At 37.9% G+C, this 24,159-nt stretch overlaps 1 protein-coding gene across 16 annotated transcripts in view; it reads right to left on the bottom strand.

The window, feature by feature from the left end:
• Positions 1-654: 654 nt before the first annotated feature.
• LOC106179100 (putative G protein-coupled receptor 139) overlaps positions 655-24,159 on the bottom strand; it is a 48,286-nt gene continuing 24,781 nt past the window's right edge. For 8 of the 16 annotated variants that reach the window (XM_086999970.1, XM_086999969.1, XM_086999968.1 and 5 more), the window contains 2 exons: positions 3,261-4,439; positions 655-1,680 (listed from right to left, as the gene is read on the bottom strand). In XM_086999970.1, coding sequence (XP_086856096.1) covers positions 1,567-1,680; positions 3,261-4,421 — 1,275 coding nt within the window. In that variant the 5' untranslated portion in view covers positions 4,422-4,439 and the 3' untranslated portion in view covers positions 655-1,566. Of the gene's footprint in view, positions 1,681-3,260; positions 4,440-7,346; positions 7,512-10,934; positions 10,959-15,461; positions 15,698-15,724; positions 15,815-18,360; positions 18,461-24,159 lie in introns of those variants that run through there. The other 8 variants (XM_086999977.1, XM_086999976.1, XM_086999975.1 and 5 more) reach the window with 8 other exon arrangements.

The following is a 24,159-nucleotide window of genomic DNA, read 5'->3' as shown; positions in this document are numbered from 1 at the left end:
ATATACTTCTTGCATTGAAGAAGAGAGAGAAAAAGTTTAGCTTAATATTTGAATAACATTTGCCCCTAATTTTCACATGAATAATTAACAAGTCAATCATACATAAAGATATGTGGGTCGTGACTGAAAGGTATAACACAAAGACAAAGGCTATGTCAACAGAAGTCGGAATCCAGGGAGAGGGTGGGGGTGTGTGGAGAGGAGAGGGGGGGCACGGCGAGCACGTGACACCCACCCACCACCCACACACACACACACACACACACTAACTCAGAGTGTCTGATATATCCCTTTCCCTCTCCTTCCTCCTTCAAAGCAGTATGAGAAGCAAAACGAGACAACACCAAGTGGGTTTCCATTCCTGTACCCTACGAATTATGGTAAAATTCTCCTCGTCTATACATGTCTATACATTTTATATATTTCGCCCTTTTCCCTACTTTTTAATACTGTGTCACCCTTAGCAAAATCCTAGAACCGCTAGTGAGGCTACTATTTATTCGTATTAGAATCACATCAAAGACGTTTAGAGAGGTTAAAGTGTAATCTGCTGTCCCTCCTTTTGATTGATAAGTTTGACACCCGATAATGACAGTTTACATTAAAGCAAAGGTCACAAGGTCAATCATGCACAGAAATCAACAGAACACCAGCTTTCAGTGATATTATAATTTATTGAAAAATAGAACGGTATTTATATCAGTCACCATATCTCTACATTGACATTTCCATCAACGAAGAAACTGAATTATTTTAAGGCCATGTCACATTATGGTTTGTCAACCTTAAGCATGTCAGTCATTTTTTTGCGGCCAGACCTGCTTGGAGAAGCAAAAATAGACATATACAGTGCTATCCGGAGTAATGCTCATTTTTTAATCTTTGTGTGATTTTGAATTGAAGTGTTTTAATTAAGAGCGCATTGTATTGTTAATTTATAAACATTAATACCAAAATTACATTTCATATGCTCTTATGGTGTAACAGAAACAATCCTCACCTCTGTAAGTCCCTTAGTCCATTATTTCGAATTCACTATGCGTATTCTGTCTCACTTCCATAAATTATGTTTGTGATGAGAATCTATTGAAACAATTCCGTAAGTCTTGAAACTATATATTTGCAACGTTTTACATCTAGTATTTTTACACCGTACGTGTAATTTAAATTAACTGCCGATTTTGCAAAGGTGCTAGCAATAAATAGCAAAGCCCGCCGTCTTGTCAGAAATACAAAACAGGTGATTACATGTAATTAATGTACAAACTATGTACAATTGAGATTGGAACGCTGGTGCTCCCTCAGTTAAAGAAGTTTTGTTTGAGCTTTTTTTTGTGTGATAGGCACAGTTCAGAAAGACATGCTGTACAAGAAGAGTTTCAGGACATACTTTCACAGACGTTTCATTGTTCTTGCTAGGAACTCTTTCACACGTCGTAAGGCAATGGTATAAACTCTTTTTAAAAGCCAGAATGCTAATACTACTCTACCAGGGCCAGTTGTTATACCTTTGGACCAATCAGCATCTACTGTCTACTATGTTGTGAGACTGCGTTGAAGCGTTGGCTAGTTCGGACACTGTCCATTTGGGGTTATGTCATTCCCCTTGGATTGTTGTGGGATAAGAGTTTTCAGTTTCACTTTTTCATGCTCGTATTGGCTCTGTGTTTCCCATGCACCCTGTAATCAAACAATGGAAAAGGAAAACTGAATGGGAGGATAAGGAGGCAGCCATGTGTTATCGCATATTGTAAAAGCATTGGCACTGTGAACTACCTTTATCTTCAAGTGCAACCACCAAATTCCTCTCTCTTTTTTTTTTTTTTTTTTTTTTTTTTTTTTTTTTTTTTTTTTTGCAAATAATTCCCACTAAGTATCGCAAAAGCATCACTCTGAGGGAAAAAATATCAAGAAATGTTCGCTAATAGTCAGAGTATCTTGCATCTAATAAAAACGATTCACACCAAAATAGAGAGAAAAATCAATAGGGATTTTAACAGTGGACGCACTTTCTTGCTAAGATAGTTCAAAGCCAAGGTTAAAAGTTAGCAATCACCAGGTAGAAATGTGTAACACCAAAAGCATATATCTAATATAAAAAGCGTGCATACCAGCTGCGATCACATTTTGTTTCACTTAGGTTAGTTGCCTGAGAGTATCTACTATAGAAGGCACACGAAGGAAGGACGGTTGAGAGAACGTGCTTTTTCATACAACCCCATTAAGACAGATGGATACCCTTGATTCGAATAAGACCCATGTCCAAGACGTCGGTCATTTGAAAATGGCCAATATGAAAAATGTCAGCGTTCCAATATCATGGCTCGTATTTATAATTTAAATATAAGGTGTATATATTATATTGCAAATGTTATGTTCGCTTTAAATATATATATATATCCACATATAAATATAGTGATATATGAATACATGGTGTTACACATGCCGGTTAATGAATAGATATTTGCAATTTTAAGACGCACAGTTGGATATTATCTGAGCAAATAATAAATATATTGTATCTACAAAGTACCTTTAAAAGATTTTAAACTCACATTGAAAAAAAAAACACATCCGCATCAAAATGGCATATGCCTTTTTGCTCATGAAAAACAGCCGTCATTTATTTGACTTGGTCATAATTTTTTCCACTTAAACGTACGATATTATTAATATGCACTTTGATTATGATTATTTATAAGAAAAAGAAAGGAACCGAAAAGAAGTGGGCATTCAGCAGTTATGAAAGTATAGGAGTTGCCACCCATTGCACAATTATTTTTTTGTGAAATGATTTTTGAAATTGTGTCCTTTTCTTTTCAAAACTGGGAAAAGACCAAAATTGCCTTTATAAAACCAAACAAAAGCCGATTTAAATATGGAAATAGGTATTTACAATAATTAACATGTACAAAATCAGGCTAGTTTTTTTAACGCATATAAATATAACAATAAACAACCAAACAGTTGGACAAAGCGACATTCTCTGACGCGAAAGATGTACCAGAAGCAACAGAACTCTGCTTAAACTTTTGGCGAGTTCTCAAAAAGTGTGTCATTTCCTTCAGGATACTGTGCAGAAATCAATGTCATTTATTTATTTATAATAAAGTGGTGTTTTCAGGGCCATTCGGTTTGATACTACCGTTAGACTTATTACTTCTAATACTTCTTTCGCTGGCTCTAAGAGCGCCACTTCGCAAAGAAAACCCCGTGCTATGGGTTCGAAGACTACTATTAAAAGTACCCCGTCTGCTTACTGGAATTTGAATTCGGAACACCCTTTTGAAGATCAAGACCAACTCCTTTCGGAACATCTTCCCCGTGATACAATATATATAAAAGTTACATGCATAGTGGGCCATTCCAAAGTATTGGACCAAGGTTTTTATAGCAGTGTACTTCAGATGTGCCTGCCATTTTTGGTCTAAATGAATTTCTTCATCTGATAAGGTTGGATCGCCTTGTTGAAAAACGGCATACAGATTATAGACTATTGTCACTGGCAGTGTTGTGAAAATTAGGAAAAAAGACACGGCAAGAAGCATGAAAGTGGTAGTCGAAGTCCTTCGTCCTTTCCGTGACTGCAGTTGAATTTTCTCATTCTCTGAAAGTTTCCGAGCCTCGTGTATCACTAGAATATTGAAAATCAGCACCAAGAGAGGCACCACTGCGAATATTAAGATCTCCGTGACCCAGGACCACACACTCCATACAGAACCGACACCTCCAATCAGCGTCTCGCCTCTGACGTCACAGTCGTCCGCTTTCGAGACGTATGTCCAAAAGTACCCCTGCATTCCATCGATCAATAGACAGACCACCGTGATTGAAACGATCACTTTGATGGCGAGGGACTTCGTGCATATCTTGTCCCGTTTAAAAGGGTGACACACCGCCAAATACCGCTCGATGGTGAACGCCAGAACGAACATTGGCGACATATGTTGGGTCCACATGAAGACAATGGCGAAAATCTGACATGCTCCGTTTGCATTAAAGACCTTGTGCCCCCATATATAGTGGATTTCGTACAGCATATGCAGTAACAAAAAGCACAAGTCTGAGAGAGCCAATGCAGCGAGATAGCATCCAGACGAATGCTGCATTCTTCGCTGTATCCATACGATAAAGGCTAAAAAGTTCCCTGATAATCCAAATATATAATAAACAATCGGTACCCATTGTTCTAGCGTGATTTTTAGAGGTAAATGTACCTGATATATGTCGATTTCAGATCTGCTTACACTTCCATTTGGGTCAGGTGTAATGTCAGAGCCATTGGTAACGTTGTTGATACTCCACGTTTGGTTACTGCCAAAAAAGTCGTCTGTTCTATTGTCAATTGGCACCATTCCCGCTTCTGAAACATTGACAGGAAGCGACATATTCCATCCAGTGAAGTTATATGCTACGTCCATCTTGCCAGCTCAGTGAACCTGTAACACATAAAGAAGAAAAATGCTGGTAAAAATAAAGCTAAGTGGCACTGGTGCCATATGACGTATCATGTATGTCAATGTTTAAGTATATACCAGTGATGTACAGTATTAAGCCCAACTCACACCGCAAGATGTACGCTGAGCTACCGGACACACGGTCCTGCTAATGTTTTCGCCTTGGGGAAAGGTGACGCCAAAGAGATACATACCTTGTATCTCAGCTTACAAATGCCCGCAGTTGGCAGCATAGCTTTTGCTGCACAAAAAAACCACATAAATCTTTTAACTGTGTTCGTTAAATATGATAGTCTGAAGCACCAGTTGTTGAACTAAGGCAAGAAAAAAAATTCCAAAAACAGATCTTTGTGAACAGCAGGGATTGGCATTACTTGTTAAAAAGGTTTACGGCGAATCTATATCATATCACGATTGAGATACACGTGTATCGCCAGCGCATGTTTCGGTTCAGCGGTGTTGATTTCATTGGGGCCAATGGACACAACAAACCTTTCAATGAATTAACTTCCGACCTACATGGTGTGAGGTGTTTCATACAGTGAACCCAAGATACCAGATATCATGACAAATCGATTGGGACATGAACCTTAATGATGCCAATGTTAACTTACCCCTTAATGTGGACATTTTCGATGCATTGGGATTGATTACATATGGGATTATGCCATCAAAAACAGAAACAACTAATCCGATTACCTGACAGAGTAAGCTTTCAAATAAATGCATGTAAAATAATCGATCTTGTCCTTGCAACTTCACCTTAACAATACATGCACTTAATAGTATATTCACGAAAATGGAAGTGAAGATCCTAAATATCTATATAACCAGTGTATACGTACTATAATGATTTTCTTCAAACTCATCTATGAAATTCCTACATATATGTGTCATTTTTAATTAGGGCAAACCTCCATTATATAGCATATTTACGTCGACGATGAGTGTTAATTATATCTGGGGTCAAATCAGACTGAATATTAAATTCATATTTACATCTAGCCAAGTGGAACAACACGCTCTTCCTCTATATACTTATTCAGTATACATTCAGTATACTGAATCATTCACTTGTGTAATACTGGTATAAATGCATAGATATATATTTCACGAGATGAAAGTGGATGGAATATATTTCAATACCGTCTGCGGTGAGAGAAAAAAAACTACTGACGGAATGTGTTGCAAAATTCAAAAGCAGGGTCTGTTCCCATTTTGCAGAGTGAACTATGAATACCAAAGGTAAATAAATCGATAGTAATTGCTTTGGTTGTTTCTTCGTGCGTGTGTGCGCGCGTGCGTGTGTGTATGTTTTTTTCCACTAGACACCGTACTACTATCCTTGGATAGTAAATGGAATTTTAGTTGTGTGACCGACTGAAAGTTGCTTCGATGTGAACAGACCATACGTTCAATACAAATTAAGGGAATAAAACGTCAATGCATTACGCAGGTACATTACGTTGTTGACATCATATTTATGAAAATAACAAAACTTATATTATTTCCTCCGGTGACGTTCAAAGAGCACGTGCAGCCATGTAAGAGAAGTACAAATACCTACGCTATTATGAATAATATATGGAATTTATGTATCTCTAACAATGAGTGCAACATATATTTACACAAACAACGTCATCAGCTATCATCAGCTGTGCACGTACACACACACGCGCTTAAGTGGACACACGCATACGCATGGTCGTCAGTGTTACTTTTTTCTCTGAGAAAAGTGTCCTGTTTTGGGAGTCACACCGTCTGTCACACCTACTGCCGGAATGTCCCACACTCCGCCTGAACCGACAAACTTATAAACTGGCAGGCGATGATGTCATCTTCGTTTATTCAGTAAAGAAAACTTCTATTGAACGCCATACTAATGGCATGGATCTTAAGGGATTACATGGTGTCCCGAGGTTATGGTGTTAACGTTGATCTGTAGTATGAATTTTCTATAAAATGCCACTGCCACATACAGTAAAAAGAGGAATCAGACAAACGGGTGTGCGTGCGTGCGAGTGCGTGCGTACTTGCATGCATTATGTGTGTACTTTTCTCCTTTTATTCTTTACACGAATTAACTGTACAAAAACGTAAGACACGGTCGCATAATAAAGAGAACTAAAGAAACACCTTTTAATCATTCTAAATCTGAATGGGTGCATTTGATATACAATGCAAATCGTTTATAGTGTGATTTATTATGTCACATTGGCATTACTAATCGATTAATTATTTAAATATTTTGCTTAATACAAATTGAGCAGAGAATAAGAACACGCTCCCGTGGGCAAGAAGGAATAGCTTTCATATATTATTCATAATGAAAATACGTCTCCCGAATAACATTTTCTCTTGCGTCGTTGCGTTCTACCCAGTATGTTCAGCGGGCACTAAATTTTCTGAAGTCAATTTACAATATGGTCATAAGGTTATTTTGATCACTTCATACTCATCAAAATTTCCCTTCTTTTAACAAAACTGAATTATAATACTGCCAAATGTAAACACTGGTTATTCTTGTAGACCAGAAAAACTACATGTATGCCCTACTCACCAAACCCGATGTCGATGAGACCAACTGAGGTTTTAGACTCCCAGAAGTTGTCTGAGCAAACATACACAATAGCTTACCATCATTGTGTGCGAAACAAAGGGTCTGTTAGTGATGAAATTCCTTAGGTTTCCCTTTAACGCGAATGTAATAGAAACTGCATAAGAAAGACTTACTTACTGATAGAACAAGTCAGTTATTGAGGTAAAAGAAAATCACGTTGCTCGCTGTCTGAGAGATCGGTAGTACCTCGCAGCTGAGCGAATATACTAGTATATCAACCTCATGGTTTATCTTGGACAAGACACTAACATGCTTTTTTACGCACTTACCTATATATTATCATAAGCACAGACTTCCCTACCTTTTCAGCGCAGCAACATGGTTCATTCTAAATCCACCAAACTAACATATGTGACATACGCTCAAGTGCTATTCAAAGGATTGTTATGTCAAGTTCAATGGAATACTTACGGACCGTGCGCACGCGCTGAAGTCAGTTGAGTACTATACGGTTGTGGTGGGGGGGGGGGGGGGGGGGGGCTAACTGACTGATCTGTAAGAGTGGGCCAACTGATTGAGCTTTTGTATATATCTTTGAAAATTCTTAACTTAAATTTTGTAAATGTCGGGGCAGCAGACATTATATATTGTTATTGTTATTGTTATTAAATAGGAGAAGACTGTAAAAGTACGTCTGTAAGGGGGGGGGGGAGGGGTGTAAGGGTCCTTCAATTACGCACCTGTGCTAATAGGTACTCGTAATCTGTATAAGCTTCCGTGTACACTAACACCCCTCACTCCCAGGACTAGTCGGGGGATCCTCAGGTAGATTTTACAAATGCTAATTGAGTGCAAATAAACTAAACACATTCCCGTACATTAACATTAGTGGCTATACAAATATTGAAACTAACATAGTACCAGCGGTCCACTTAGCATGTGTTGTATCGACTTGTCACTTACTTATAGGCTGAAAGATTAATATTAAGTCTACCACGCTTCTATAATTTCTGTAAATACATTGTCATTAGATATCATTTGGTCAGTTCAGGTGTATGTGAAGCATAATTCCTTGTTTGGGTAGAAAATTAACAATAGGTAGACATTTATGATTTTATGAGCAGATTTATGGTTTATGAGACTAAATAATCTGAAAATTGGGGGTGGGGGATGGGGGGGGGGGTCAAGCTGAGCGTCTCTCAAACGAGAGGACCCAATCTTTATGCTTCCTTCTTAAAAAGCACGATCGAACAATGGTCTTTGCTTGCTGTGCGATTACACCTCATTATTTTATCATTGAATGCAGGGTGATGTTAGTCATTACGTTTTTTGCTCACCCGAGATTTTGGACTGCTTTGTTTATAAATATAAAATATTTGTTACACGTGTAGGCACTCCCCTTTCCGTGTATTAGTAAGATAAACCTTCAGCCTAAGACTATTCACGGACGCAATAGCTGAGGTATTGAAAATAATCTCTCCATTTGTACTCGTGTCTGAATGAAATTGGTTTTGCTTTGATGGAAGCATCCAACGTTGTATGCTATCGAGCATATTCCAACTCACCGGGGAAAAATTCCGAATGTGATTAAGACAGTATGAAAGTGAACTAATTGGATGTAGATCTTTAATTCCCATAAAGGGTTGTCAGACCTGTTGGGTACTTAACCCTAGCAAACGCTGTTAATTGCCTTTAAAACTAGTATCGAGCAAAAGTTGAACATTGCATAATGCCAGCAAGAATTTACCAAGCCTGCTGGATATACATGTAAAGCTTCACATTCTATGGTTTATCATTCTTCGAGCCATGCTTCAAAACGTTTTGGCAAGCGTAACTTATGGTAGTGTTGGTTCGAGTTCAAGCTGATTTTTTTTCTGTGGTTTATTCCACTATGGAATTACATGACTGTAGGCAGTGGGGACCCCCCCGAAAGAACCCCCCTTTTGCTGGGAAAAGGTCCCCTCTGGGTAAAATTTTATCTAGGCACATGAAGGTTCATGGTAAAAGGTCCACTTTTTTTCAGAAAAAAGAACTCCTCTTTTGAAATTGCTGTCTACGGGCATGTATTAAATCGTTTTATTCCTCCCCCCTTTTTTGGAATGGGTGCTAAAATGTTATTAAAAGGACGTACACATGTCTTCTCTCCTTCCCTTATTTTTACGATTTAAAAGTTACATGTATGGACATCTACACGACTTAGTTGCAAAAATAAAGCTTCTGTCCGAATAAAGGTATAAAAATTATTTTTACTCGGTCAGATTATTTTAACTTCCACATTCCTATTTTAGCATGAATTATTCAAAGATGTTCTAGAAAATGATGACACAAACCTTTGATTTACTTTGTTTGTGAAAAAATTATAGTACCGTGTTTCGAAATTACAAATGCTTGAATTTAAGACAAAATTGTCAAGCTTTTATTATATGATTTTATGCTTAAATTCAATTATAATATGAGTGTAGAGAAGAAAATGAATGACGAAGTGGATTATTTGTGGTGATAAAACTAACCTTCGTTTTTGTAAATTGAAACGCAAACGAACCCACATGGTAATCAGTGATGATTGCGAAAAAAACAAATTATTTTTCAGAGAAACATATTGATAGCCTTTTCGCATGTTGTTTTAGTACTAATTCATACTTACAAGTTAACTGACATCATTACAAGGACGTAGAAGACCGTCGATACCCGATAATTAAGTGCACATTCATACATGCACAAGGTCATTTTATTACAGTCGGGAAAAAAACTAAAACGTTATTCTACGTCATACGGCAAACAGGAGGAAGCAAACCAACCTCTCAGAAACGGTGGAAACCGATTCGGTGTCGGGACCTGGATTATTGGTCGCCCGATGACGCACTTTGAACCGAAGTTTAAAGAACAGTCTGAACGCTAGAATTGCTCATTTAGAGAAAAGTCGCCTTGAGATCCAAACTGACCGCTCTTATCGATCTCTTATCACCGAGTCCGCGTAAAACAATTAGTCGACTTTTGAAATTGTAGCCCCGTGAACTAACCACTTCGAAAACAGGTCTCGCTCCACTTATGCCAGATGAAATCCAACGTTTAATCAGTCAGAATACCCATAGTTAACAATAAAAGGAGTAACCCGACTCCCTTATGAGCTGATTAAGGAAATCTCATTAAAAAATACGGAACATAATTAAACGAAACGTTTATTAAGAAGAATGAGATTAAACGAAATTTCACAAGACTAAAATTCTTTTTCGCCTTACTAAATCAAATTTAGGAAGATATATGTAATAAGTCAAACCGCAATTATACGCAGTATTTAGTTGAAAAATGAAATGCAATATAATTTTCGCGAGTTTTGGGGTTCTTTTCGTTATTCAGTATGAAAACGACCTGATACGGGAAATACAAGGAGAGAGCGTGATAATGGTTAATGCTTCTAAAGACTAAAAATAAACAGTGCTGTCAGCATTAATCGGGTTATGATTATTTATCGATAATTCAATTGATAATACGGAAGATAATGAGATAATAAGAAATACTAATTCGATAAAGGGTACGTACATCACGTCGATAAGATGAAATAAGTATGTACCCCATCTTAACATTTGCAATTGTGTATCAACACATGTGCTGTCATATATAATGCATTATATCTATCATTAGTTTCATAAACACGCGTCCCGATTCTGCACATTATGTTCAGATTTAGATAAAGAAAGAACAGATCAATTCTACCTTTGGGGTCTTAGGCATTCGTCGATTTGTGCTGTGTTAAAATGGAAGTGGAATGTTTTCAGTTATGAAAAAGAAAACGTATTTCGGCATATCGCACCAGAAAAATATATCTCACAACTTTTTATACTACTATAACAAAGTATTTGATGCAAGTTTGAAAACGCGGGTTAAAAAAACGCTCAATATACACTCATACAACTTACCAGTAGCATATACACACTTCGGCTCAACGCGTAGAAGAAGAACAAATAAATAAAACACTGTAGCTTGATACACACTTCTTACTTGGTCGCCCCGACAAAAAATCTTCCTACCTGAAGCTGCTACTTGTAAACAAGCTAAAGAACACATGCATGTAAGTAACTCAGACATCTGATCAAGTTCGATAACCATGAAAAAACTGACAGAGAATTTTTTCCTATGCTGAAATGTCACTGGTAACCTCACTCTAGGAACAGCGCGTGCAGCAATTTCCAGGTGAAACAGATTCGTGGTAAATTCAGCTCCGTGAGATGTCTTAATCATAACCACTGGTAAGATCAAAGGGGAACTAGCCAGGTTAAATAAAGCGTCAAATTTTTTTCATCACCTGGAAATAGCAGGAAAAAACTAAAAAAAATCACCGCAGCAGGGGATTTCAGACACGCTGTTAGTGTATGTCTTGTAATGAAGAGGGGGTGCGAGTGATAAACGATATTTTCTTCCAAGGACAGGTTTAAACTGCGTTGAATAGTGACTTATAATTTAAAAGCTACTGTAGTTTTTGAAATGTGCTTAAATGCTATAAAATTTCATGCATTTTATTTCAGATTTACGGGTTAGGGCATCTGAGGAAGACATTAAGTGATTTGAACACCTGATATTTACTCTCGCAAAGAAATTGTTTCCGACATCCCAGTAATTCGTCATAAAACTTTTAACAATTCTGAGCGCTGCTTCGTTGCAGGTAGATGTCTATTACTGGTAAATTAAGCTTGGTGGGTGGTGGCACATCAAGCGAAAACGACGGCCATGCATCCAATACTGCAATCAATCCTAAGTGCTTTGTAATAAACTCAGCATGTAAATTATCTCGGATTATTTAAACTCCTCTATTTTCCTATTGGGACAAATAGTTTTTTACTGGGATGTGCCAAGCTTCATGACAAGCCTGTACCGGTATCTGGCTTTATAACTTGGAACTTTTGATAAAGGGCGTGTATAACTCACAGCAACGGAAAGCGTCAAAATCAATATGTCGTTAATAAGGACACAGCAGTTTTTCAAGGCGGTTAATAATAAGTGAAGCCTTGTACTTTGTGGAGATAAGTTACACCTGTGCGTAAGGTTAAGATGCACCTAACCCCTTGGTGTTGTTATAAGAAAGTGTGTGTGTGTGTGTGTATGAGAGAGAGAGAGAGAGAGAGAGAAACCCCCCTCACACTGGATGGCGTCCTTTCTGCGTCTTTTCTGCGGCCATGGAATTGGCATCGCTGTGGTCGCAGAAAGGAGGCACAAGTATCGCTTTGGTTGCAGAATGAATGCTCAATGATCAACCATTATTTTCTAGTCTCATAACGGGCCGTACTTCGGGACGCAGAAAGGACGTACGCCCTCTAGTGTCAAGGGTAAAGGGGACTTAATCTGTAGCTCACAGTACCGGTGTGATAGGAATATTGTAGTCCCAGGAATGGAAGTCCGGGGTCCCATATGAAAAAAATGAAGGTTATAGGGTCAGTTAGAGCATTAGGGTTAGTATATAAGACAAATGTCACCTGCAAAGTAATGTGGAACGGACTAAGGTCAGGCCCGTAGCCAGCAATTTCAAAAGTGTGTTTTTTTTAAAAAAAGTGGACCTTTTCCCATAAAAAACTTATGTACCTAGATCAAATTTTACACAGAGTGGACCTTTTCCCAGCAAAAGGGGCGGTGCTTTCGAATCCGCCGAACCCCTCCTGGCTACGGGTCTGCTTAGGTTCCTAGCGGACTACCATTCTTTTCACACCGTTACATTGCACCATTACAGAGAGAGTTATTTTATCACAAAAACAAGCCGATGGCCACATCCATAAACTTCATCACTCCTCCAATGCACAGATTTTGAAAGAGCTTATGCATAAATAAAATTACAACTTGATTTTGCTCGAACATAACTGTCATCATTCAAATACATCATTATGCCACCCGTATATTGAAAAATACCCATCAATTTGTAATAGGTGAAATCGCACCTGGCACTAAAAGCGTTGTCTTTTTCCTTGAAAAATACATGAAGTTCACTGGATCGAAACAAGTCAGCTATTTATAGTTCCAAAACGATTGCGGTTAACTTGTGTTTGATTTCCTTTATCCTGCATAACTGATGGTTTCAACTGACGATTTTTTTTGTCAAATTTTGTATTTGTCGTATCTAGCGTTCGCTTTGTTATTCTCTTATCTAGTATCTAACTTACAGTTCTTACAACATTGTGCAATTTACAGTTCAAATTGATTAGTCCGGGACACATATCATGACATTTAAAGCGTTTTTAGCAGGCGGCCATAACAGACAATGGGCTTCTCGAGAATGAAGCTGGTGTGAATGACCGTCAGCTGTTCTTGTTCTTTATCGTGTCATACACCCCATTTCCATAGATTTTTAGATCGATCTATCCCTGTGGGGAGTCTCACTAGATTACTGTCAGCTTGGCCGGCTTAAGCGTCTGTCCCGCCTACTAAAAGCTGTAAGGGGGTAATTAACTATGGTGTCCGCTCGGCTGACTGCAATTTAGCCTTGAACCCCCAGGGAGTTAGGTCGATCTAAAACTTAATCTTTAGATCGATCTAAATCTCTGGGAAAGCACCCTTAAACGTCTCACAGTTCACCACTTCCCCCCTCCCCTCCCCTCTCCCTTCTCCATAACTGATGACGAATTCTGATATATGGCTTCCCCGTTCATTTACATGCGGGAAGCAAGCTAAAGAAATGGTACGGTTTTACACTCCATATCAAAAGAGAAGATATCATCCACTGGGGCATGTATAACGATGATGAACTTCTTTAGTCAATACCATTCAAGCTGGATGAAAACTGACTTAATTCTTCTAGTTCTAACCATGGCTTCGTCACAAAAATATTTTTATGGCAGCTTTTAAATTAATGGTTTTGAAACTTTACTTTGCACAAATGCCATGACATCAACGCTCTTGCTTGTTGAGGCATAGTAATGATATTTTAGCGTGATTTGACGCTTATGAGAAACGCTGAACCACTCGCAAAATGTAATGGGACTAACAATATCGGTATTTCTTTGAGTTTTTTTTTTTTTGCATCAAAACAACTACTTCAAGTGGAATTTTATTTCTAATCACAACTCTATCACTTCACTGCATTGCACATACAGAAATAAATAAGGATCACATAATTCAAACTATTACATCCCATGTTTAACAATCTTGCCGACTGATGACGTCAGCCTCTTTGTGACGTCACATGATACACGAACGTTTGGACTGGAATGGTTCACAGGATATTTAATGTTTAAATAGTGCCCGTTACAAAACTAACTCTTTGAAATCACACTGCTGTCACTAATTTGCCTGGTCTTTACTTTTCAAGTTGATATTTTTTAAAGCAAAAGACAAAAATAGTTTTTGCCCAGAAACAAAAAATGCATCAAACCTAATATTTCTAAGTACTGCTTTAAAGTGTAGAGAAGGACAGGGTTTTCAAATATACTTTGATGTATCAATGATTGAACATGGCAGATACTCTGTTTACTGTATTTTTGAGTCAGCATTCTAAACATAACTAATTTAAACCCACTTAAGTTGCTTTTGTGATGCTGGGTTTTAATATATGGATTAACTTTGAAAGAACTTGCACTTTGTTATCAATTACTAGATATAAATAGCTCTAAGTAAGAAAATGCCATTGGAGTCCGGCGGTGGTGAAGGCGTGGCTGAAAACAAATAGCAATTTTGACATATTTGAGTTAAGCAAACTTGACTTAACCGAAATAATGAAAATTATGCGCTATCAGTCGCTGCCTGGCAATGTGTGACTAAGTTTTCTTACGCGAAGTAACAATAATATCTTGAGGAATCGTTATAGTTTTGTATTGTTGGAATCGCTGTACTCAATTTTCTATCACGCGTTGTTGTATATCTTCGAGAGTTGTACTCTACAAGCAGTATGGCATTTGGTTGTATAGATAAGTCTCACCAGCCCGGATGCAAAGATCGCCCTTATCAATTCAAGTTGATTCTACTGTTATACAGACCGTGTGTGCTGTGAAAATACAACACTAGTGGGAAAACACGTTAACTTGCGTTCACCTGACCTTATTTCAACGTGTCAACTTATATTGAAAAACGTGTTTGTCGTAAGAATTACTATTTCTACAGAAAAAAAGATATCATGGTTTCCTAGAAAATGTGGACTGAAACAGAAAACACAGAAAAATCACCCCAGACAAGAAATCCCAGTATTTCATGCATATGGTAAAACAGGGTAATCGAATTGATTCAGCGGAAAAACACATCAAGGAAAGCTGGTTCTACCCTAGCGTAGTAAAAAATAAATGAGAAATGTGTAAATCCTTCACGTCTTGGAGAGATCAAACACAAAAGTACTGCTTTCCACCGTCACTTAATCGATACTGAATTTGACTAGCTCAAAGAGCTGATTAAACGTAAATCCTAATCATTGTCCGTCGCCCTTCTTCGGTAATAACTCTTAGAATATATATATAATTTTGGATTCAACGTACCTTGTTGATTTCTCTTGCTTCAAAAGTCTTGCACACATGAGATTAATTAATCATTGTCAACGACCTGCCGTCGTCGCATAACGCCCCTTCTTAAATTTCCTGGAATCCCTATAGGCATGTGATCACATCTAATTCTTCAGCTGCTTCAGCGTGGATACTTAGTCACTAGGAAAAACTATTCAGGCATTTTCCAATAGAAAAAAAAAACACTGCATCACCTGCCTACTACGGCAGCGAAATGTGCGTGCTAGCGCGCCACTCACCGAAAAGGCCAGCTCAGTTTCCGTCTTATCTCGCCTTCATCGTGTGGCCTCAGCGGGGCAAAGTTAGGAACTGAGACTTTTGATCGCCTTCCAAACCTTTTTCAAGGCTTAGCTATCAATGACAGCATCGCAAAGAAGTTTGTTAATTAGCTGTATGGAGTGAAGATAGAGTTGCCTGGTCCCACGGCAATGTTTTTGACTTCTAAGGCCTTACCCCGGCCGCCTCAATTTTCACTTTTCAAAATCCACAGGGGACGCAACATTTTGTCGGTGTTTGTTAAATATTTACTAATAAAAATTAAAGAAGATTTCATTTGCTTTTTATGTGAGTTTAGGGGCATGTTCTTTCACTAACACGTTAAGAAGTTTTTTGTGGCGAATTACCTTTGTGTTCAAGATGTCAGCGCAAATTAGAATCATTTGGAAAAGGTTTCGTCCAACACTTTTCGTACACCCTGTACAATCTACTTGCTTAATCTGACGGGTAAGTAAAATTAGGCTTAGAACAACTGCTTTGCTTGAAACCGATGACCTACGGGGATATTGTGAAAACATTGGCATGCGTGTTCACTTTGCCACTTTGTTTTTCATTATATTGTTAATAACCTCTAAAAATATTTTCAATTTAGCCTCGAAAAAAATAGATGGCATTTTGACCTGGAAATTTATAGCTTTAATGGAGCACAGAAGAAATGCAGTATCAGATGTAGAAGTTCAAAATCTTATTTTGAAAGCTAATTTGAAAGGTAAACCGATTAAATCAAGATGTAAAAGGCGTACGATTACGCTTTTAGTTTTTTCCGATGTGGACGGTTCCAGCGAGCGCTGCTTCTGGAAATGAAACAGTGCTTACCTTTGTCTGCTGTATTTTTAGATTTGCAGGGAAAAAGGCACACTCTTTTTCCGTACTTCTTCTAAGTATACTGTATATAGAGATCGAGTCTTCTAGAATACGAATAGACGTTTGCCTTTATTTTCAGAAACTGAACGAGGTACGAGTGCATCCGCAAGAATTTTTTTTGTTATTCCTTTTATTGCAAAAGCCTAAAAAGCGCAACGCAATAAACTCGTATTCACCTCACAATTAAGCGAACAAGATTTTACGACCTTCTCATCTTCCCATTACCTGTTGAATTAATGAAGTAGATGACACGGTATTCTGAATCAGTTACACTTCCTCATTTGACCAATAAAACTAGTGCCCGGCAAAATAACAATAAATGTCAACCTTTAAGACAATAGAAGTGCAAAACGCCCATTATGGCGGGTTCCTATACAGGTGCGTTTTATTGTTTGCACACATCAGTTGTGATTAAATACGGACGAAATCGGGCGGAAAGCGTGTCAGTGCCAAGCATGTTCCTCTTGTGCCTCGGCACAGGTGGGAGATAGTTTTATGCTATTGTTTGAAACAGACAGAACGAGGTGAAAAAAAGGTGTCAGCGAGTTCTACTGCGAAAAGTTTAGCGCAGGTCAGCCAAATGAAAATACCGCATCAGTCGCAACTGTCACCCGATACAACGAGCCGTCGACTGTTATAGATTTCTTGTCCGATTTGAGGTCTTAAAGACCAATGTGGGACTTCGGCCGTAAGCCACAATCTCGGATATAATCAGTCACTGATCACGTTCGGAGATTTTGAGATGAACGCAATGTCCCTTTGCATTAACCCAACGTAAAATTTCTAGCACTTCAATAGAGTTTCAGTAGCAGCAAGAGAGATGCACTAAGGCAAGAGAGGTCGCAACAGCGAAAAAAATCTTGATTGAATTAGCCTCCGGGGCGTTTGATGTGAACAGCATGGAGGTTTGAGAGAATTAACAATGAACGTATGGAGTGTTAATTGTCAATAATTCTGTTAAAAAGTAAAGCAATAACAGTACTTTTTGTCTTTTGTTTGTTTTTTGTTATTTTGTTAAAATTCCAAACAATGGAGTTACATAAAACAGCTACCAATTAAATAAACGGTGGATTAAGTTGGTTTCTAAAAAGTAACGCCGAGGCCGATGTCGAAATCACACTGCCTGCTAAGCAAGAATTGAAACATTTCACAAAACACAGTTCTGTTGGCTTTTGTTCGCAGCTTTTTTTATAGGCGTCCCAAAACAAGTCAACGATTGCAATTCCTACTACAGATCACTTACGTCACTTCAAAAATGGAATATTTACCACTTTACCGCGCCAAGGGCTTTTCAAGTGCGAACCATAAACGAGTAGCGCTGCGCAACATTTGAAAGTTGCATTCGGTTACAAATTCAATTTAACTCGTTTTAATTGAGGGTTATCGATATGTGTAGGCCATTTGTATACCTCAATTGAAGCCAAAACAGTTCCTAATCAAGCGCGTGTTATATGTTAGAATAACAACATGGAACTAGACATTACCTGAAACGTTACAGATAAGTGGAAGAAATTAAAATCCTGCCCAAATGGGTTTCCCTGTAGTCCAAATTACCTTAGCTTCACTTGGTAACAACCTAAGCATTGGTATCGTTTGGAATTCATTTGTAATGCTTCAGCGGTAGGAGGAATGAAGAGCAAAGAGAAAACAAAATGAAAAAGAAGAAATAAAAAAAAGGATTCTACGTAATATGACTTCTGTAATAAAATAATGAACCTTGTTGTTCTGTACTTACGGAGCTTCAAAGCATCCTTGTGGTTTTTAATCTTGAAGGTCTTTGTGGTAAGAAAATGCTTAATCTTTCACCTGGATTAAATGTTAGTTTAATTCTTGTGGTTTTTAATCTTGAAGGTCTTTGTGGTAAGAAAATGCTTAATCTTTCACCTGGATTAAATGTTAGTTTAATTCTTGTGAGGCATCGTATTGTGACTGGCTTAATGGTGAACCGAGGTCTCCTGCTGAAATTCGTGAAATAATCGGCAATCAAGTCACATTTGACATTCAGAGTCTAATTGCACTGTGCCATACTGTGGCGTCGTGGTTCGTTTCGTCTTAGCGTAAAGAAATTGCTCGACAGGTAGTAGTATCTCGCTTAACTGATGCGAATGCCAGATAAACTCCCAGTAATAATCAAAATGATTATGGATACGAAGTGCATCAATTGAACAGTCTACGTAATTGACACCTCTCCTCTCTTTCCCTCGCAAAAAGTTTTTTTACAGTTTGTCTCTGCAATTACATTAAGTCAGTCGAGCTTCTGGTTTCTTTTGCTTTGGCTTGTCCTGTGGAACTATACATACGTGTTAGAATGCACGATTTACAAAGTTTTCCAAAAGTCATTGAGTTAAATTCCAGAGTTAAAAAGACGTAACCAACATGGGTTTCGCCTAAGTTTCCTTATTGCTCTGCACTAAAGAATTCTGGTGCTAGTAGGATTCCCGTGGGGGAAGAAATGCACAAAAATACCCAGTCGCTCCATTTATAAGTGTTACGATAGCATGAAAAAAAGTTCCGTGAATAAATCAAAAATTCCAACAGCTCCAACAACCAACCATCAATCGCAGAACCTACCTCACAGATCACTTTGCACAAAACGTATTTTGTAATGTAATAACAATAAAATTAAGCCCCAAGATCGTCCGAGGATTGCGGTACACGAGAAAAGGGCGTTCGTGGTACTTGAGAACACGTGGAGTAATCCGGGATATCTCCACAGGAATAAGTGGGTAGTCATTTATCTATGCCATTTCAGAAGTGGATTGACTCCAAAACAATGCAAATTGCGGAAAACTATAAAGGACAAACAGTTGATATTTTAAGTAGATTTTTGATGAAATTAATCAAATGAGTATAATGTGAACGGATTGTGCCCTTTGTTTCCTTTGTTGCATCTATGGTCTAAGTTACGTAAAATCAACACCCACGTTTCAGAGTGCTGGGGCCAGTTCCACAAGAAAACTTTAGCCCGAAAATTGGTCTTAACTTTGTCCCAAGAATAATAATAAGCCATAGTCCAATCAAACGAAACGGTGAACCGGTTGTATTAACAAAGACGACACTTCAAATATCCATCAGATCAATTCTAACTATACAAAAATTAATAATATGAAATAATTGTGAAGTAAAGTAGACCAAGTTTGTGCTTTTAAAGTTCCGACCATCTTTCAGGCTGAAGTTACCTTGTGAAACTGGCTTCCGACGCGAACAGATTGCTGGCAATGTTGTCTATTGGTTTTGCGTGGCACGGAAATGATCTGTTAGCTGATTGATCAGTGAAATACATAAGGTTGTCTGAGATGAATTCCACAACAAATAGGGAAGTACGAAGGGCAGTCACCAGTTGGGCTGCCTGTAGGGTTACAACAAATTTTTGCATGAAAAGGGTTGAAACTTTCACCTTTTCTGATCCAAATCCCTGGGTAAAGTGTGATTCCACCCCATGGTTTTTCAAGTATAGAACTTCTGGACCGCGGATATGCAATCAATTTTAGTTCCAATCAATTTGATTTCTATGCTCCTATTCGTAATATGTGTTTAAGTTACCCTTGGATGCTTTTTCATTGAGGTTTTATAAAAAAAAGTTCACAATCCCGTTTGAATAACTCTTTTAATACTAGAAGTTGGTAGAACAGTTATCAAACTCAGCAGGCCATTTGCAGATCTAAACTCTGCCTTTTAATAGATCTTCAAAGAGACGATCTCATCAATCACCCCACAGTCAAGGCCACAAAAAGTCGAAAATCATTATAAATTCGTTTAGTCCAATAGCTTATTACTGACCCTATAATTTGATATAATAAGCATTACACGGAATAACCTGCCTTATTTATTTGCTTTATTGAAACACATGTACAGAAAGAAGATTCGTGCCACACGTGCTGTATAATTAACTTAATTTCGGAGCTATGAGTAGATTTGATGCTGCTCGTAATTATTGTGTCGAATCCCAATAGAGTTTTCTTCATTTTTTTTATTTTGTTTTGGATAAAATAGTCAGATTATCAAGGGATTACAACATATTATTAAGAGATACAGTTTAGGCCTAGCTAGGAACCAAACCAAATCAGAAAAAAAGGCATCATGATCTGTGTGTGTGTAGGAGATAGGGAAAGGGATGTCGGGGTGTGTGCTGATGTAGCAATTTAGTTTTCCACAGACACTTTCTGAAATTTGTGTATACTTCTGATTCATGACAAAGACTTTGCTTTTCTCAACTATACACGTGATTGCAATGTATCTATGGCTTTGATATCACGCAAATCGCTTCATTTTCCACATTCTCTTCACTTCAAGTTTACAATGTCATTCATTCACTAAGTGCTGAAACTTGTATCTCCCTACTAATAGAGTTGCGTAGTTCATAGGTCAATACGTGTCTCAAACGACTGGAACAAGCATTCAAATAGATCCACCTTAAAGTGTTGTCAATTCGCTAATCCATAAATTGTGTCATGAGTTGCTAATCATCGAAATTACATTATGACATAGTTTTGTCATTTATGCGGCTCAAGCTTCAAGAAATCGTTATAAAGTTGTCCTGGCTCACGGCTAAAACGTGTCCCCAGACACGAAGCTAGGGTTTTTTAAGTTAATGGAGTAAAACAGGGGTTTCGGTGTAGCCCCCCTCCCCCATTATCCGCGAGCGCACTATACAAAGGCTACATACGTCCAGCTGCAAAATGCTAACAAGAGGCCTAAATGCCAACTTTTTAACCTTACGCTTTGACCTTCAAAGTAGGGGCGGATAACTATAAAACATTCCAAATAAATAAATAAATAAATAAATAAATAAATAAATAAGAACTAAATAGACAGACAGACAGACAGACAGAAAGTGATAATAAAATGAAAATGGAGAGTTTACTAAACGAGGTCGACTTCATACGGAGCTTATCGTGACCGTGCAAGGCAATTTTTGCAATTTGGGCTTCCTATTCATTACCCAGGGCCTTATCCCGTGTTGCCAAGATCAACTCTAGGAAAGCGTTTATTACATTTCGTTGAATACAACTCTTCCATCATCGTTTCACATCCGTTTGCACTTGTACAGACATCCCTCATTGGAGCAGGATATTTAGTAATCTTATATGAAAGCCAATATGATAGAATTCGTTGAGGTTTTGTAATACCAAGCAAGTGTCTGTTAGCAGGTTACCCTATTATGGTATCTGACTTGGGGTTCTCAACAAAGCGAGGTTATCTTTTCACAGGCTGTATTCGCTGCATTAGGCTGTAGCCCTATTGATTTGAGTTACGTCTTGTGAATAAGCACTATCTGGCTTCTCTACACAGATCTTCAGAGATGAAATATTATATGATATTATATTATATTACAAATAACTGTTATTGTATGAAAACGCTTAATAGACACGTCTTTCATGGAAGAGTTGACTTTAAAGGTGTCATATATGTGATAAGGAGTCCCATTCATCCTGTAAATCACCGAGAAATAATGAGCACTTTGTATATGGCTTATGAAAAATATTTGAAATATGCAATAAATATTATAAATGGCTAGTGTGTTTTTTTTTCAATGCGGGTTCCGTCTTCTGTCTCTCTTACTTTCTATCCTTCTCTCTATACAACCGATGATCAACGCAGTAATAAAGGAGCTGTGTATCAGCACATAAACTCTATAACTTTGACTTGTGTGCGAAACACTTGTAGTTTATGGAGGATATGGCCAAGTAAGAGTTATGGTTTAATCTTTGTGATTTGTTTCTCCAAGCACCTGCTATCTTAATTTTCAAACTGATATTCCGGCGCGTGCCAGTGAGTAAACCATTGCTTATTAGTCGTGTCTTGCACTAAAGGTAAGCCATACTCGATTGCTTCTTTAAACTGACGTGACTCAAATTACTGTTTAACCGTAAGCCATTTCCCTTGCTGCAGCATTCATTAAACTGAAAGCTATCCTTTTTTCCCGTTACTGTAGAATGTTCAACCGTGATGATGAAACGACCGAAAGGTTTACACAGTTTTATTTTTTCGTTTTAGTTCCAGTCAGCTGGTTAGCTATCAACTTTCCCCACGTGAAAGTAACCTTTTTCGACCTCCACTTTTCTGACACTTGTCGATAAAAGGCAAAATAGTCTAGGTTTACCTATCCCGAGGCGCTGCATCACGAACACTAAAAATACGGTATTCTTATCCGGACTTTTACTTGCTGAAAGAAACCGAGTTGGCCTTATAGTCAACTATTTTAGAAACAGCGATACTTGACTCGTAGACTTCAAACAAGATAGCGGGTCCCCAGAGAGCTCCAAGTGCGTAATATGTTTGCTTTAGCCTAAGGAGGACACCTTTTCTAATTAAAATTCCAATAAAGCTCAAGGGAAAATGGGAATATATACAAACAATTGCATTTGGTGTTTTTTAGTGACTAGTCTCTTGGAATTTTAAAGTAATTGATCTCGTCTTGAAGTCAGCACCATCAAAAGAATAACTAAAGATGGCGCTGTTGAGTGCAGTTGTCACCGTCAGTTTGTGTGACCCGTCTCTCTCGGTGCGCCTGTCACCAAGATCGCATGTAAAAATAAAAGGCCGTGCAAAACATGGCGCCCGTGGCAAAAGTGTACAAAAAAGATGACCAAATGTCGAAAGGTAATGACATTTTTAAAAGGAGGGGGGAAAAACACAAACATGGCACCAGGTGTTTAGGATGATGCCATTGAGTGATTTGTATTTATTATTTTTTTATTCTTTTTGTTTTGAGTGGGGGAGGGGCTGAGTTAGAAGGACTACCCACTATGCAGAAATATCCTGAAGATTACAAGAAAAAGAGCAGCACTTTCATCATGTTTGCAAGGTACATCATCAAATTATTCCTACTTTGTAAAAAAAAAAAAAGAATATTGTATGCACTACCTTACTACGCCCAGTGGCTGTTGTTTTCGCTTAATTCCAGCGAAAAGGAAATTGAAAAAACCTTCAAAGAGAATACTCAAACACTTGAAATTTTGTAATCGGTTGGCACCAAAGCACTCAGTGCACCTTATTTCTTGCTGCTTTTAAATTATTGTAAGTATGTTTCATTGAGTACAGGATGTCCTATTTGACCCTGCATAATATTTGTTTTCTGATATACGTACACATATATAATAAATGGGTACCCTGGGAATTTAAATGAAAATCAATTTTGAAAAATCAAATTAAACAAAATGATGTGTTATTGCAACGCCCATGCCAAATGATTTTTGCAGATCAACGATGTGATCAACGGTCAAGTGTTGAAATTAAAACCTAACATTATATCCAAAGTCCGAGTCTAGTGATACAGTAATATGTAACCTTACTGTATGAAGAAAAGTGGAGTCTTGTGATATAGTAGGCCAATAACCTTATCCCATGACTTGACAAGTAACGGTAATTTACTTAGTCCTAATATAACAAAACATTCAGCCAGCGCACACGCGCATCTCATCCGTTCTATCATACGCTGTTGTCAAAACAATACCTAGTGTATGAAGGCAAGTTTTTTCTGCCGCACAAGGTGTATTCCGTACTTGTTTCGTTAGACAGGGGATATCAATCA

This window comes from Lingula anatina, chromosome 1 (genome assembly GCF_051362555.1).
Source record: "Lingula anatina isolate TDL-2025a chromosome 1, LinAna3.0, whole genome shotgun sequence".
NCBI classification, from domain to species: domain Eukaryota; kingdom Metazoa; phylum Brachiopoda; class Lingulata; order Lingulida; family Lingulidae; genus Lingula; species Lingula anatina.
Note: the sequence above shows the minus strand (reverse complement) of the source record. Positions and strands in the feature narration are given on the sequence as shown.